The sequence below is a fragment of the Scatophagus argus genome, chromosome 3 (assembly GCF_020382885.2).
Source record: "Scatophagus argus isolate fScaArg1 chromosome 3, fScaArg1.pri, whole genome shotgun sequence".
Lineage (NCBI taxonomy): Eukaryota > Metazoa > Chordata > Actinopteri > Scatophagidae > Scatophagus > Scatophagus argus.
This window is the reverse complement of record NC_058495.1, coordinates 204,404-218,915: the sequence shown is the minus strand read 5'-3', so window position 1 is coordinate 218,915 and position 14,512 is coordinate 204,404. Positions and strand designations below refer to the sequence as shown.

At 43.8% G+C, this 14,512-nt stretch overlaps 1 protein-coding gene across 4 annotated transcripts in view; it reads right to left on the bottom strand.

The window, feature by feature from the left end:
* Positions 1-14,512, bottom strand: part of LOC124054198 (dihydropyridine-sensitive L-type skeletal muscle calcium channel subunit alpha-1-like) — a 269,412-nt gene extending 254,900 nt beyond the window's left edge. For 2 of the 4 annotated variants that reach the window (XM_046379885.1, XM_046379893.1), the window contains exons 1-2: positions 14,024-14,502; positions 13,665-13,770 (exon numbers count right to left, since the gene is read on the bottom strand). In XM_046379885.1, the coding sequence (XP_046235841.1) occupies positions 13,665-13,770; positions 14,024-14,211 (294 nt within the window). In that variant the 5' untranslated portion in view covers positions 14,212-14,502. Of the gene's footprint in view, positions 1-13,664; positions 13,771-14,023 lie in introns of all 4 variants that reach the window. The other 2 variants (XM_046379912.1, XM_046379903.1) reach the window with 2 other exon arrangements.

Below are 14,512 nucleotides of genomic sequence, written 5' to 3'. Positions count from 1 at the left end.
AGAATTTGCCACAGTTGAATCTGCATACAGGAATGTACTACACTAAAGGTGAAAAAGCAGCATTTTGCACAGTTTCAGAGTCCAAGAGGCAAGATGCAGCAGCAATCTGGACACACATGGATCCAGTCTTAAATGGTATGTGAACAAAATATCCATCAGTTACCACTGTGCACTTTTGGTCTGATGGTCCCAGTAAGCAGTATAAGAACAAAAAGAACTTCTTTCTCCTTTCTGAGGTACCACCCACACTTGGCTTCATCAGGACCACGTGGAATTATTTCCCCACATCCCATGGCAAGGGTGCCCCTGATGGCATTGGTGCAACAGTAAAATGAACAGCAGACAAATTGGTCCTACATGGAAATGATATGACAAATGGAAAAGACTTCTCTGAAAAGATCTCAAACTGTTTGAGTGGCGTGCAGCTGTATCACATTGAGGAAAAAGACATGGAAAAATATGACACGCTTCTCATACAACAACTCAAACAGGTTCCATCCACAAGAAAAATACACCAGGTCATCCCACATCAAAATAGTGTCTCCCAGACAGCTGTCATGTTTTTGCAGTGAGCCAGTGAGCTGCCAGTGCTTTACCCCAGCAACTTTCCTTTTAAATGACTGTGCAGATGAACAACAGAGTGAAACAAGAGTAAAAAAGAAAGGTCCTTTGGTCATGTTAATGGAGGAGTCAGCCAGTGAAAGGTCCTGAAGGCACCATATTCAAAATATCTATTGACAGCATTGAGGAGGGAGACTGGCTAGCAGTGGTATATGATGACCACTGGTGGCTAGCAAAAGCCATGGATGTAGACAGTGAGCACCAGGATGTGAGAGTAGAGTTCATGCACCCTTGTGGTCCAACAGCTAATGTTCAACTCCTAACATGGGAAGAGGGATGTGTGTTTCTGTCCAATCACAGACATTCTTCTGAAACTAACAGGGAAGGCATCTCCCCTGCAGCTAAGCCGTACAAGAGAGCTCTACAGTGTAGCCCCTGATGTAATGGACTTCATAGGGCATGAGCATGTCCAACGCATGCTGCTGAAAACTTTGGGGATGTAGGTCACATGAAAATGAAAAATGTCAACTGACATAAAGATTTTTAGTGCATTTTGAAACAGGCTAAGTGATGAGAAGAGATCTGCTGTGAACAGTGTTCAGTTCGTTCTGTTATACATGACCCTTTAGGATACAGATTGTGGCCATTAGTTGTTTTTTTATGCCAGGTAAATCCTAGTTTTCTCGCTTCTGCCTCAAGATCCTGTTGCCAGATGTTCTTTGGCTATGAACTCTCTTCCAATATTTGATGGTTCCATGTCAAAGTTTAGTAAAATGTGTGTTAACACTTAATGAATTTCTCTGTCAGCTGTTTGTCAACACCTTCAGATGAAGGTTTTTATGCTTTTATGACAAAATGTATTACCTTTTGTTCAATTTATTGTGTTTGTATATTAAAACACCTGTTGAACTACACACAATGATGTCTTCTTTATGTAATAACATTGATTATATATGCTTAATACAAAAAGTGAAAGTACAAAATTAAGGAACTCTGAAATTTCCATTTTTCCAGATAGTGTGATATCAGAACAAAATTCAAAATAATTCAGTTTATAACTTAACTCTGTTAGAAACCATCAGAAATAGATAAGGATTTTCTTAAGGATTCAAGGATTCAAGGAGCTTTATTGTCATTTCACACACGTAGAACATGAGTGGAACGAAATTAGTTTCCCCGGTCCCAGTATAAGCCCAATTTCCTAACAAAATAAATATAAACAACGCTATATAATATAAAAACAGTGGAATATAAGAGAAACGGTAGATGATATAAACATCAGTGTAAACAGTATAAACAATAGTGCAAATGGCTGACAGGGTAGTGCAAATGACCGTAGTGCAATGGAACATGAGTAGTTTAAGTCTGTGCAAATGCGAGCATTGTGCAAAATGTTCCATGGGTGGTTGTTTGTGTGTTTGTTGGTGTGTGAAGTGTGAGTTTGGCAGCAGGGGCTACAGAGGACCTCCAGAGTTCAACAGTCTCACAGCTTCTGGGAAGAAGCTGTTCCTCAGTCTGGTGGTCCTGCTCTTGATGCTCCGCAGCCTCCTGCCTGAGGGGAGAGGGGCAAACAGTTTGTGTGAGGGGTGGGTGAGGTCCTTCATGATGCAGGAGGCCCTTTTCCTGCACCTGGAGGTGTAAATGTCTGTGGTGGTGGATAGGGTGTGTCCCACAGTCTTTTGTGCAGCTTTCACCACCCTCTGCAGAGATTTTTTTCTCTGCTGCAGAGCAGCTGCCGTGCCACACAGTGATGCAGGAGCACAGGACGCTCTCCACCACACATCTGTAGAAGGATGTCAGGACCGAACTCCCCAGTCCGGCACGCCTCAGCCTCCTGAGGAAGTAGAGGCGCTGGTGTGCCTTCCTGATGAGGCAGGAAGTGTTGTTACTCCAGGTGAGGTCGTCCGTTATGTGGACGCCCAGGTACCTGAAACTGGAGACCACTTCCACCGCTGTCCCTCCGATGTACAGGGGAGTAAGGGGGGGATGTCTGCCCCTTCTGAAGTCCACGATCATCTCCTTGGTCTTTTTCACGTTGATGCAGAGGTTGTTCTCTCTGCACCAACCCTCCAGGCGTTCCACCTCCTGCCTGTAGTCGGCCTCGTCGCTGTTGGCGATGCGTCCAACCAAAGCTGTATCATCCGCAAACTTCACGATGAGGCAGCTCGGATGTTGCGCTGAGCAGTCGTGTGTTAGCAGGGTGAACAGGAGGGGGCTCAGCACACAGCCCTGGGGAGAGCCGGTACTGAGGGTGATGGGGGAGGAGGAGATGTCATGGATCTTCACTGTTTGCGGCCTGTCCGTCAGGAAGTCCAGGACCCAATTGCAGAGGGTGGAGCTCAAACCGAGAGCACTGAGCTTGTGGATCAGTGTCTGCGGAATGATTGTGTTAAAGGCTGATGTGAAATCCACAAAGAGAAGGCGGACATAGGAGTCTTTATTCTCTAGGTGGGTGAGAGTTGTGTGGACCACAGAAGATATGGCATCCTCTGTGGATCGGTTCTTCCTATATGCATATTGATGTGGATCCACAGTGACGTCGATGCAGTCTTTGATACGGGCCATGACCAGTCTCTCAAAGCACTTCATGACTATCGGAGTGAGGGCTACTGGCCGATAGTCATTCAGGCTCGTCACTGTGGAGGTCTTGGGAATGGGGATGATTGTAGCGGTCTTTAGACAGGTGGGGACCGTCGCTTGTTGGAGAGAGGTGTTGAAGATGTCCGTCAGTACCTCTGTGAGCTGATGTGCACAGCCCTTCAGCACCCGCCCCGGGATATTATCGGGACCTGCAGCTTTGTGTGGGTTTATCCTCTGGAGGGTCCTCCTCACTTCTGCTGAGGTCACGCTGAGGGGCTCTTCGGCAGGTGGCGGGGTGAGTCTGGTGCTGAGGGGGGCGTCCGGGTCCTCAAAGCGGGCAAAGAAGTTGTTCAGAGCTTCAGGCAGAGAGGGGTCCCTGGGGCATTGTGCATCTTTGGTGTTATAGTCTGTGATGCACTTAATGCCCCTCCACATGCTCCGTGGATCGTTGGACGCAAAGTGTCCCTGGATCCTCTGGGCGTATGCGGTCTTGGCCCTCTTCACTCCTGCCGTCAGCTCTCTTCTTGCCGCCCTGAGTGCCATTCTATCACCTGACCTAAACGCAGCATCCCTGGCTTTCAGCAGAGACCGGACCTCCGTGTTCAGCCAGGGTTTCTGGTTTGTGTAAGTGGTTACTGTCCTGGTACTGGTAACATTCTCTGCACACTTGTAGATGTAACTGAGGACCGCAGATGTGTAGTCCTCCAGGTCCACCTCTCCCTCACGGACAGCTGCTTCCCTGAAGACCTGCCAGTCTGTGCGCTGGAAACAGTCCTGTAGTGCAGGGACTGCATCGCTGGGCCACACGGTGATGGTCCTCTGCGTTGGTGTGTGGCGTCTGAGCAGCGGACGGTAGGCAGGGAGCAGCATGATAGAGATGTGGTCGGAGAAGCCGAGGTGGGGGTGGGGGACAGCTCTGTATGCGTCTCGTTTGTTTGTGTAAACACGGTCCAGCGTGTTATTTCCCCGTGTTGGTATGGTGACATGCTGGTAGAACTTAGGCAGAGTGTCTGTCAGGTTTACGTGGTTGAAGTCTCCCGCAACCACGTAAAAAGCCTCCGGGTGCTTGTGCTGGAGCGAGCTGATAACGTAGACGCATAGTCCGCCCCCCCGAACTTTCCCCGACAGCTGGTTGCGGTCCGCTTGGAAGAGAAGCCGGCCGTCGATCTGGAAGGCTGGGTCCGGCATGTTCTCGTTTAGCCATGTTTCCGTGAGACAAAGCACTGCACAGTTCCTCATTTCACGTGAAACCCCCAGCCTCAGTCGAAGTAGGTCCATTTTGTTGTCCAGAGAACGAACATTGGACAGGAACAGGGACGGGATCGGTGGTCTCCCGGCGTTAGCCTTTAGCCTAGCTAACAGGCCGCCCCGTTTGCCCCTCTTCTGCTTCCGCGCACACCGCTTCCTCTTGCCCTCCGTCCGGTGTAGCCTGCTACGCCAGTCCGGTGTTCTTAGCAGTTGCAGTCTACCCAGCGAAGCTCTGAGTTGGTGTGAGGCCGTTGTTGTTGTTGTTGTTGTTGTCGTCGTAGTGGTCATAGTGTTCGAGCCGTCCCTTATTTTAAAAAACTCGGCTCGGCTGTACCTTATGCGTTGGTTTAGACAACCGAAACAAGAGTTGGCCTTCAGACCAGCACAAAAACTACAAAAAAAGGGCTTAAACCCGGGAGCGTGAGAAGCCGCTGCATTACCGCGCGCCGCCATCTTGTCTTAAGGAGTAAAAGGTCAATTTTTCATAAAAAGTGTTTTTATAAAATACCTGTTCCCTTACATGGTTTGGTGGCTGAGGCCTTTGCCTATGAATATATCTATTTGAAATTAATGTGGTATTAAAAAAAAAATGTAGATCTACAACATGTATTGTCCCTTATCTCAAGAATCACTGAGTTAACAACAACAAGCTAGTGGCGGAATACAATTAAGATGGCGGATGGCCACATGAGTGGAGAAACTACAACCAAAATGGCGAGTGGAGAAACCACAACCAAAATGGTGGAGGACTACATGAGGGGGATTCAGCAAACAAAACAGCTAGTCAACACGAAAGTGATGACTCAGCAAAACACAAAATGACTACAGAAGAATACGCCGGCCGTATTATTCAGAGCCAAGTTGTGATAACCCACGTGATGTTGCTTATGTGGTCACAGAAGGGAACAATGGGCGAAAGCCTTTGGGCGCCACGTACCCCTTGGCTACGGTTCGTGATTGCGCGCTCGGACTTTCGGCTCACCGTTCAGAAAGAAGAGTGTGAGGAACGATAGAAATGAAAATACAAGAAACACAACCCAATAAAAGAATCCACTCCAATTCTTTAGAGTCTCGCGTATCACCACACAATAGCGGAGTCAGTAAACCGGAGCTTATCTGCTCAGCTATTGGTTCTTTAACCGGTGACGCGCGATCTCGCTGAAACCGCTGAATGACCGACTGGAAACAAAATCAATAAATGCAGCACTTACAAGTTACAGGAAATCATGTGTAAACAACCCTATTTTACACTGTCTCTGCCCAGACATAAGCCTCTTACTTTGAGTTGCTCCGATATTTCGGAGTTTGAAATAATGATCGGCTTAAACGTTCACAGCGTCGTCCTCGGCGGGATGCTGGCGATCTCTCGGCGGCAGCGGAGAAAATCACCGGTGAAGAAGTTAACAAACTTTGTTTCGTCCTTAACCAAATTGTCGCGCGGCTTGTTAACGTGCGATCAGCTGATTGCCCAGCGATCCACGACGGAAGAAGAAGAAAAAAAAAAGTTACAGAAAAATACAGAAGTCTGTTTCTTGGCCTGCGAGTTGCAGAACTGTGACCCGGGATCTAAGATGATGATAATCAAAACGTTTGATTGTTGCTCCCTTTCGCCAATTTGGACACCTGGAGAGCCTGGAGCAGCTCTCACTGTCACAGCACGCATGGGAAAAAGCGGGGTCTGATGGTCGCAGTGAACTTTTATTGCCTGAGTGACGTCACCTTGGACCCCCATGGAGATGGCTGGCACGCAGCCAATGTCCGTGCCGGTTCTGAGTTTGAACTTATGACTAGGTGCACGTCATGGGTGGGGTCTCTAACGGTTAATCACTCTAACTCAGGCTTTATGGGTTACATGTAGGCCGCGCTATTGTTCTCCAGAGCGCATGGCCAGAGATCCCAACATACACAAAATGCCACAAGCAATTCAAACCATGTGAAAACCTGGGAAAGCAAATACACACCACAATAAAGTGACTTGTGTTCCGCATCCTCCCTGCCATTGTTGTCGCAGCGTGACAGTGACTAGGTACATGACAATTGAACGAGAGACCGGTCCGAGAACGAACGTACTGTTCGAACTTACAGCATTGTTCACGAACGATGAACAAGAACGATGAACGAACGTACTGCTTGCAACACAGCCTGAGCTGTGAACGATGATCAAGAGTATACAATGTAGTACAATGCCTTATGATAGTGTTGGGATCTCTGGCCATGCGCTCTGGAGAACAATAGAGCGGCCTTTTTTCTGTAACTTTCCCTTTTTTCCTTTTACCGACGTGGATCGCTGGGCAATCAGCTGATCGCACGTAAACAAGCCGCGCGCCGACTTTGTTAAGGACGAAACAAAGTTTGTTAACTTCTTCACAGGTGATTTTCTCCGCTGCCGCCGAGAGATCAATACTCCGTATCATCTGAGATAACGGCCCGCCAGCATCCCGCCGAGGACGACGCTGCGAACGTTTAAGCAGATTATTATTTCAAACTCCGAAAGATCAGAGCAACACAAAGTAAGAGGCTTATGTCTGGGCAGAGACAGTGTAAAGTAGGGTTGTTTACACATGATTTCCTGTAACTTTTAAGTGCTGCATTTATTGATTTTGTTTCCAGTCGGTCATTTCCGCCGTTTCAGCGAGATCGCGCGTCACCGGTTGAAGGACCAATAGCTGAGCAGATAAGCTCCGGTTTACTGACTCCGCTATTGTGTGGTGATACAGAATCAGAATCAGAATCAGAATTCTTTATTTGTCACATGTGGATGTGCATCCACAGTGAAATGAAAAAACAACACTCCTTTTAACAACTGTGCAAAAATAATAAAAATACAATTGACATGAGATAAAAGATAAAAAGTTAAAAAAAATAGAATAGAATAGAATAGAATAAAAAATAAAAAATATAAAGATAGAGATCTAACCTCAGTGGCAGAGGGAATGTAAATATACCCACGGTTTCTGATTAGGAAAAACCTTCACAGTCACCACGGGAACGATATCATCTATGAGCTTAACAATGAAGTCCGTCACCACTTCCGTAAACAAACTGACGTCATCTCCGGAGCTCCTCTCAAACATGTCCCAGTCCACGTCACTCAGCGCGTCCTGCAGCATGGCCTCTGATTGGTCGGTCCAGCGCCTGACCTCCCTCGTTGCCGGAGCAACCGCCCTTAGCTTCTGTTTATACTCTGGCATGAGGAAGATGGCAGCGTGGTCCGCTTTACCAAAAGCCGGTAGTGCTGTGGCTTTGTAGCTGTCTTTATGGAGGGTGTAGCAGTGGTCCAACGTGTTAACACACCGGGTTGGGCATGTCACAGTTCGGCATGACCTTTGTCAGGTTCGCCTTGTTGAAGTCCTCCGCCACTATGAGGGCAGTGTCCGGGTGTTTGCTGTGGTGTTTGCTGATGATATCGTGTAGTGAAGCCAGAGCAGTGTCCGTATCCGCATGTGGTGGGATGTAGACAGCAACAATGGCGGCTGAAGTGAACTCCCTGGGCAGGTAGAAGGGCCGACAGAGAATCGCCAGATGTTCCAAATGCGGCGAGCAGGAACGGGACAGAACTGATATGTTCCTCGGGTCACACCAGTTGTTGTTGGTCACGAAGCACACGCCACCCCCTTTACTTTTACCAGAGTCCTTGGTCCTATCCATACGAAACACGGAGAACGTATCGTCAGGAAGAACGGCGTGGTCTGGCACAGAGGGGGTCAGCCATGTTTCGGTGAAACAAAGAACATTACAGTCCCGTATGTCCCTCTGGTAGCGCACTCGGGCCCTGATCTCGTCCAGCTTATTGTCCAGGGACTGGACATTAGCCAGCAGGATACTGGGCAGCGGTTGGCGATGTGCGCTTTCTCTTAGTCTGTTGCGTATTCCGGCCCTTTTCCCTCGGTGTTTCTTCCTGCTTTTCCGCGGAGGTGTAGATCCAGTGTTATTGTCCGCGTCTCGCAGGATCTCCTTCGTCCAGGTAGAGCAATCTCCAGAAAAAGTAATTCCAACTGTAGGAAATATGTTTAAGAGTACACTGCGGTCATACCTGATGGTAATGACGCTCTGTGTAGAAAAATGGCACATGAAAACAATAAAAATAATAAATAAAAAGCACAGTCGTAGGGGAGCAGTCGCGACGGCGTCTGGACCCACCCGCGCCATCTTTATTTCTAAAGAATTTTAGTGGATTCTTTTATTGGGTTGTGTTTCTTCTCTTTTCATTTCTATCTTTCCTCACACTCTTCTTCTCTGAACAGTGAGGCGAAGGTCCGAGCGCATGATCACGAACCGTAACCAGTGTGGCGCCCAAAGGCTTCCGCCCATTGTTCTCTTCTGTGACCACATAAGCAACATCACGTGGGTTATCACAACTTGGCTCTGAATAATACGGCCGGCGTATTCTTCTGTAGTCATTTTGTGTTTTGCTTGCTTTCGTGTTGACTAGCTGTTTGTGTGCTGAATCATCCTCTATGTGGTTGTTCATCTCGTGTGCTGATTCCCCCTCATGTGGTCCTCCACCATTTTGGTAGTAGTTTCCCCACTCGCCATTTTGGTTGTAGTTCTCCACTCATGTAGCCATCCGGCATCTTAATTGTAGTCAGCCTAGCTTGTTCTTGTTAGCTGCTAACTTGCTAACCGCCACCTTGTTTGTTTTTAGCCACTAGTTTGTTAGCTGCTATCTGGCTAGCTTGTTAGCCTCCATACTGTTTGTTGTCATCTCTCTCCTTCTCTCTCTCACACCCACACACACACACACACACACACACACACACACACACACTCACACTCCTGTATGGACACCTATGTATAGATATACTCTTGCTGCTGTACCTGTGCTATCCCTAGTTAATAGTTAATGTGTGTTGATAAAACTTAGATTATAATAGTGCTTATTACAAAGTGATACTTATGTATGGATGGCTGTTGCTGATTAATAAATCCTGTTATAGTTTAACCTGTCGTTGTCTGTGATTATTGTGTATGTACCTGTAATAACAGCTGAATTCATGACAGTCAGTGCTCGGAATCATCCTTCATAATTTTAAGAGATTGTTTTCCTATTAATTAATTTGGCTATTGGTCCCTGGTGACAGGGTGGTGCTCCGATATTTACGTGTATAAAGCATACACTGATTTTACTTTAATGATTGTTCCCCATAATCATTGACTCTTTTGCCAATAACCAAATTGCTCCTACTAGTGCACAACAATAGCATAATGTAGTCATGTTATATTCTGATTATGATTGACTATGACTTGAACTATTTATGATAGTGAAATACTGTCAATGGTAGTGAAACACTGTCTATGTAACCTCGTTTTAATCATTGTAAGTCTGAAAAGAACATCTAATTGTAATCTTGGGTGGCTGACGAGTAACACAATTCTGACTGTCCGTGTGTCACATACTGGTAAAAATGTATATTTTTTAAGAATATATATTTAAATGCTGTTCCTCTGACAAGATATAGTATAATACTACCAAAGGTGTTGTGGGTATATTAAGATTTCTATTTCTTCGAGTTTTGATCCAAACATCAAAAATGTCATATGGTGTGACTGTCCGGCATATGAGTGCCCTCACAAATAAGAGCATATTTCCAGATAAAGGGGAAAAATATGACTTTGGAGTTGCAAAGTCATGAGTTGAGTTGTACTTTTTTGATCTTTAGTTAAAAAGCTATGAAACTGACATCACCAGTCGTGGTCAATGTTTTGTGTGACTGTTTTTTCACACCATGTGACACATCTGTCACACCATATGACATTCACATTAATTTTCTGTATTTAAAAAGTTTGATCAAAAAAAAAATCTATATGATAAATAATCCACTTTCCAGTTTTATATTTCATGCAACCATATTTTACAGTTTGCCATAATATTAAAAGATCTTTTTCCTGCATTTGTTGTGCATTTGAGTGAGGCAGATATGTCCATCAAGGAGGGGACACACAAGAACGGGGAAAGTCTGAATGCAGACCCTGTAAGGAGAGAGAAAGTCCTTAGGGAAAGGAGGGAAAAGTAAATAGATCATGCCAGTTCACATAGGACAGACACAGCTATAGGCATCCATTTTCTACACCGCTCATCCGTCAGGGTCGCGGGGGAGCTGGAGCCTATCCCAGCTGACTACGGGCGAGGTACATGGACTGATCACCAGTCAATCGCAGGGCCAACACACAAAGACAAACAACCACACACTCTCACACTATTATAGTAACCAATTAACCTAATGTGCATGTTTTTGGTATTGTGGGAGGAAGACGGAGTACCCGGAGAAAACCCGCACAGGCACAGGGAGAACATGCATAGAAGGGCCCAGACCGGGATTCGAACCTGGAACCCTCTTGTTATGAGGCGACAGTGCTAACCACTGCACCACCAGGCCACAACCAGCATAGCAATATTTTGAAAACTATTATGTTGTTCTATTATATACTACTGCTTACTATGACTATGATAGTGAATCTGAAATTAAATGTTTAAAAATCTTAGTCATTACATATTTTTTCTTTAACAGGTATGAAGAGAAGAAACAAAAAGGAAAAATTAAGCCCTTTGGTGACCTGGATGCCTTAATAATAATAATTTGCCTTAATGTCTTAATAACTATTCTTGAATACACAATGTCAAGAGGAGTTCATATTGAACCATTAAGGTTATGTGAATGCTGTGCTTATGCTATATTTAAAATTCATATGTAACTTGTTTCCTCAACTGTTTTGTTTGTTTGTTAAATACATATAAGACACTTTTTGCATTGACATATTGTGGTGTGGTGCAGTTTATCATGTTGCATGACACTCATGTCATTTGGTGCGATGTTCACAATTGTGACAAAAAATGAGTCTTTATTAGTGGTAATTCATGAAAATATCAATAGAACACAAGGAAATTAGTATCAGCAAGATTCTCAAGTCTCAAGCAATTTCTTACTGTTGTTACAAGGTTTAAGAGAATTTATCTAAAATAGCTTATAGCACTGATAGAGCAAATTGATGGAAAAAAGATATTATGCATATTTCAACTCAAAATCTAAAAGAAAACATATATTTGGAAAACCCTGGAACAGCCAAGGAATAGACAAGCAGGTGTAAGATAAATCAAAAATGAAGCCCATTGAAAGTCCCCAACTGACCTAGATGACTTAATGGTGTAAAAATAAAGATGGTAAAGGGCTGGACAATAGGCGTGGAAAGGTCCAGACCCTAAGGTATATAAGGTGAAGCCTCCAGCCATTTTATTCAGAGCCCTTCATGTGTACTCAGCGTACATTGTGAACGGCTCTCCTTTTTTGTCAACATTAAAGTCTTTGCTGCTCAGAATCATGTCTCTGCTTGATGATTCTGCTGGACTTTGAGAGAAGATTTTTTTTTCTGAACAATTAGACACAGCTAAAATTTTGAATTTAATGTTTTGTGGCCTTGAGCCTCAGCTCTGAGTTCACACGACAGAACCTGTTGAAGTCATTCAGTTCATTCGCCCTTTCCATTCCCCCCAACTCACAGCTCTGGTCTTTGTGTTGTGACCTGTGATGGTCCTCACACCTTCCCAGACCTCCCTCATGTTGTTCTTCTTCAACATTTGCTCCAACTTTATCCTGTAGCTGTCCTTAGCTTTAGCCACTCATCATTAATACATATTTAATGATGAAAATATTATATATTAAATAACCAATAGAATCGGCCAGGATTTAATTTTAATTAATGTTCTGTGCTGATTTGTGCATAATACTTTTTTCACCATTGTTTAAGTTAAATTTTGCAACATCGTTGGTAATTACTGTAACAGTGATTACTGGTAACAGTAACACCTGACACAACAGTTGAATAGTTGTAAAAAAATAATAAATAATAAAAAAAAAATCCATCAATTCATCCACCATCTTATTCTGGGGGTCAGGTCACAGTGGCAGTAGGCTTTGCAGGGAATTCCAACGTCAGAACGCCGATCATGTTGCCATGTATGGCAACAGGATCCAATGACGCTGTTAGTGGCCGTCCAAGGCAGAATTGGACACACTCAGGCTGATTTTCGGTCTATTTTCGGTGTCAGTTTTTTTGTGCTGTTTCTGTCATCCTTCTCTCAAACTCCTCCTCTCCACAACACAGAAAGTGAGTGTTATTTACATATCTCCAGGTCTGCTTCACAACCTCAGAAACAGTTCATGCATACACACCTAACTTCTACAGTTTCCCTGAAAACTTATTTTTTCACACAAAACTTGGCTGGGTTAAATACTGGTCTGACAGAGGTCTGCTCAAACAAGATCTGGCATGCCCACTTAAAATTATTATAAGTTTGATTAGAACCATTCTGATAATTAAAACAGGAGCTAGCTGTACCACCTTTTGATTGGGTTCTCTTCCTTCCTTCCACCAACAGCCTTGTTCTAATCTTACTCTTAACTAACAAAAAATTAATTAAAATAGGCTGGATCACACAAACTGCTTAAGTAATAGCTAGAGCAACTCAATCCAGGATCCAGTGGTTGCCATGCTTTGTAAACCAGTTACGAGTTACTACCAAATATAGTTTAGTTGTGTTACTAAATATTGTTGAATAATGTGGGCCCAACCATTAAGCTTTATGAAGCATGTAATATGTTGAATGTTAAATTCAAGTTGATAATACATCCATGTTCATTGTACATAAATCAGTGCCATCTTCAATTACATTTCACTCAGTTCTCAATTTTATGGAAATTGTTGACACATTAAATATGAATATTCATGTACAATAAATTTATACACTGATTGACAAAGTTGATTAGACAGATATATCAGAATAAATACTGTACTTTTTAATTCTAATGAAAGATTGTTGCAACATGTCAAGTTATTGAAAGTAGAATAAGTTTACTATGCATTCTTTCAAGTGATGTAGTGGTTTATCACTTCTTGTAAGCACTAAATACTTAAACCAGTGCTTCCCCAACTTTTCCACTAGGACCATGGGCCCCACCCAAATCCCAATATAACATGATTATGCACATATATGCATAATGTTTTTAACAATATTACATGACATTACTATATATAACATAATACAATGTAATGTAAAGTCATATGAAAATGTGTCAGCTTTTTACTACTCTGACATCACTATTGTTCTGGCTGCTGTTCCTAAAAAACATCAAAGTTGATTATATGGCACAAAAAAGATCAAATTACATCATTATCACAATATATAAATTATTAGACCTGTCCTCAACACAGCCACTTTGGGAATCTGGCCTAAGCAACTAAGCTTGTTAATATCCACAAACATAAGCATGCTGACGCACCAGATTGCTGTTTGTATTGTTGCTGTCCTCCTCAGGCATGGGCAAGTACACAGCCAGGGCCACACAGTTGGCAAAGATAGCAAGTAGAATTATAATTTCAAAAGGTCTGAAAGTGATTCATAGGAAGCTTACATGCCAACCATAGTAGACAGATGTTTCCATGTCACACAAATGAAAAAGCAGACACCTTGACGCAAACATATCACCTACATCTGTGCTGCAAATAAAACACCAAATGAATGCTTAATGGCTACTGAAAGTAAATCTGGTCTGTGGTAGCAACTTTTACATGAAATGTTATCTTCAATGTTTGCTTAGGCTTTCCTTCTGTGTTGTGGCTATTTACTACAGCAGGATACTTCCACTCCACAATATTGATGCAAGTCTTGCGGAAGGGATTCCTCAGTGTCAAAAAGAGAAGAGAGCGTGCAGGCCTTGGGTTGCCTCCTGTAGCCATCAGCTTCTTAAGCTTCTCCTTCTGTTTTCTCTTTAGAGTTTCCTCATCCATGATGTAAGATGATAATGGAGGACTGTTGCTGTCTGTCATTGTGGTTTCAAGAGAGTCACTGTACCACGTTTGCTTTAAAAGTGATATTCCAAAATGTCTATTGAAGACTGGGAAGAGCAATGTGGTACTTCTGTTGGTTAGATTGATACAGTCATTTGTAACCCGTCTCAATCATTTCTCCGATGGTTTGACTGAGCTCTCTCTCTTTTACTGTCTCTTATCTCTGGAATGGCAGCTGTCCTCTCGGCTTCTGAGGGATTGGTTTACTGAACAGCTGTTTGGTCAAGAATAAATATAGACAATGAGCATGGCTGTCAAGGCTGACAAAAGTCACCTTATG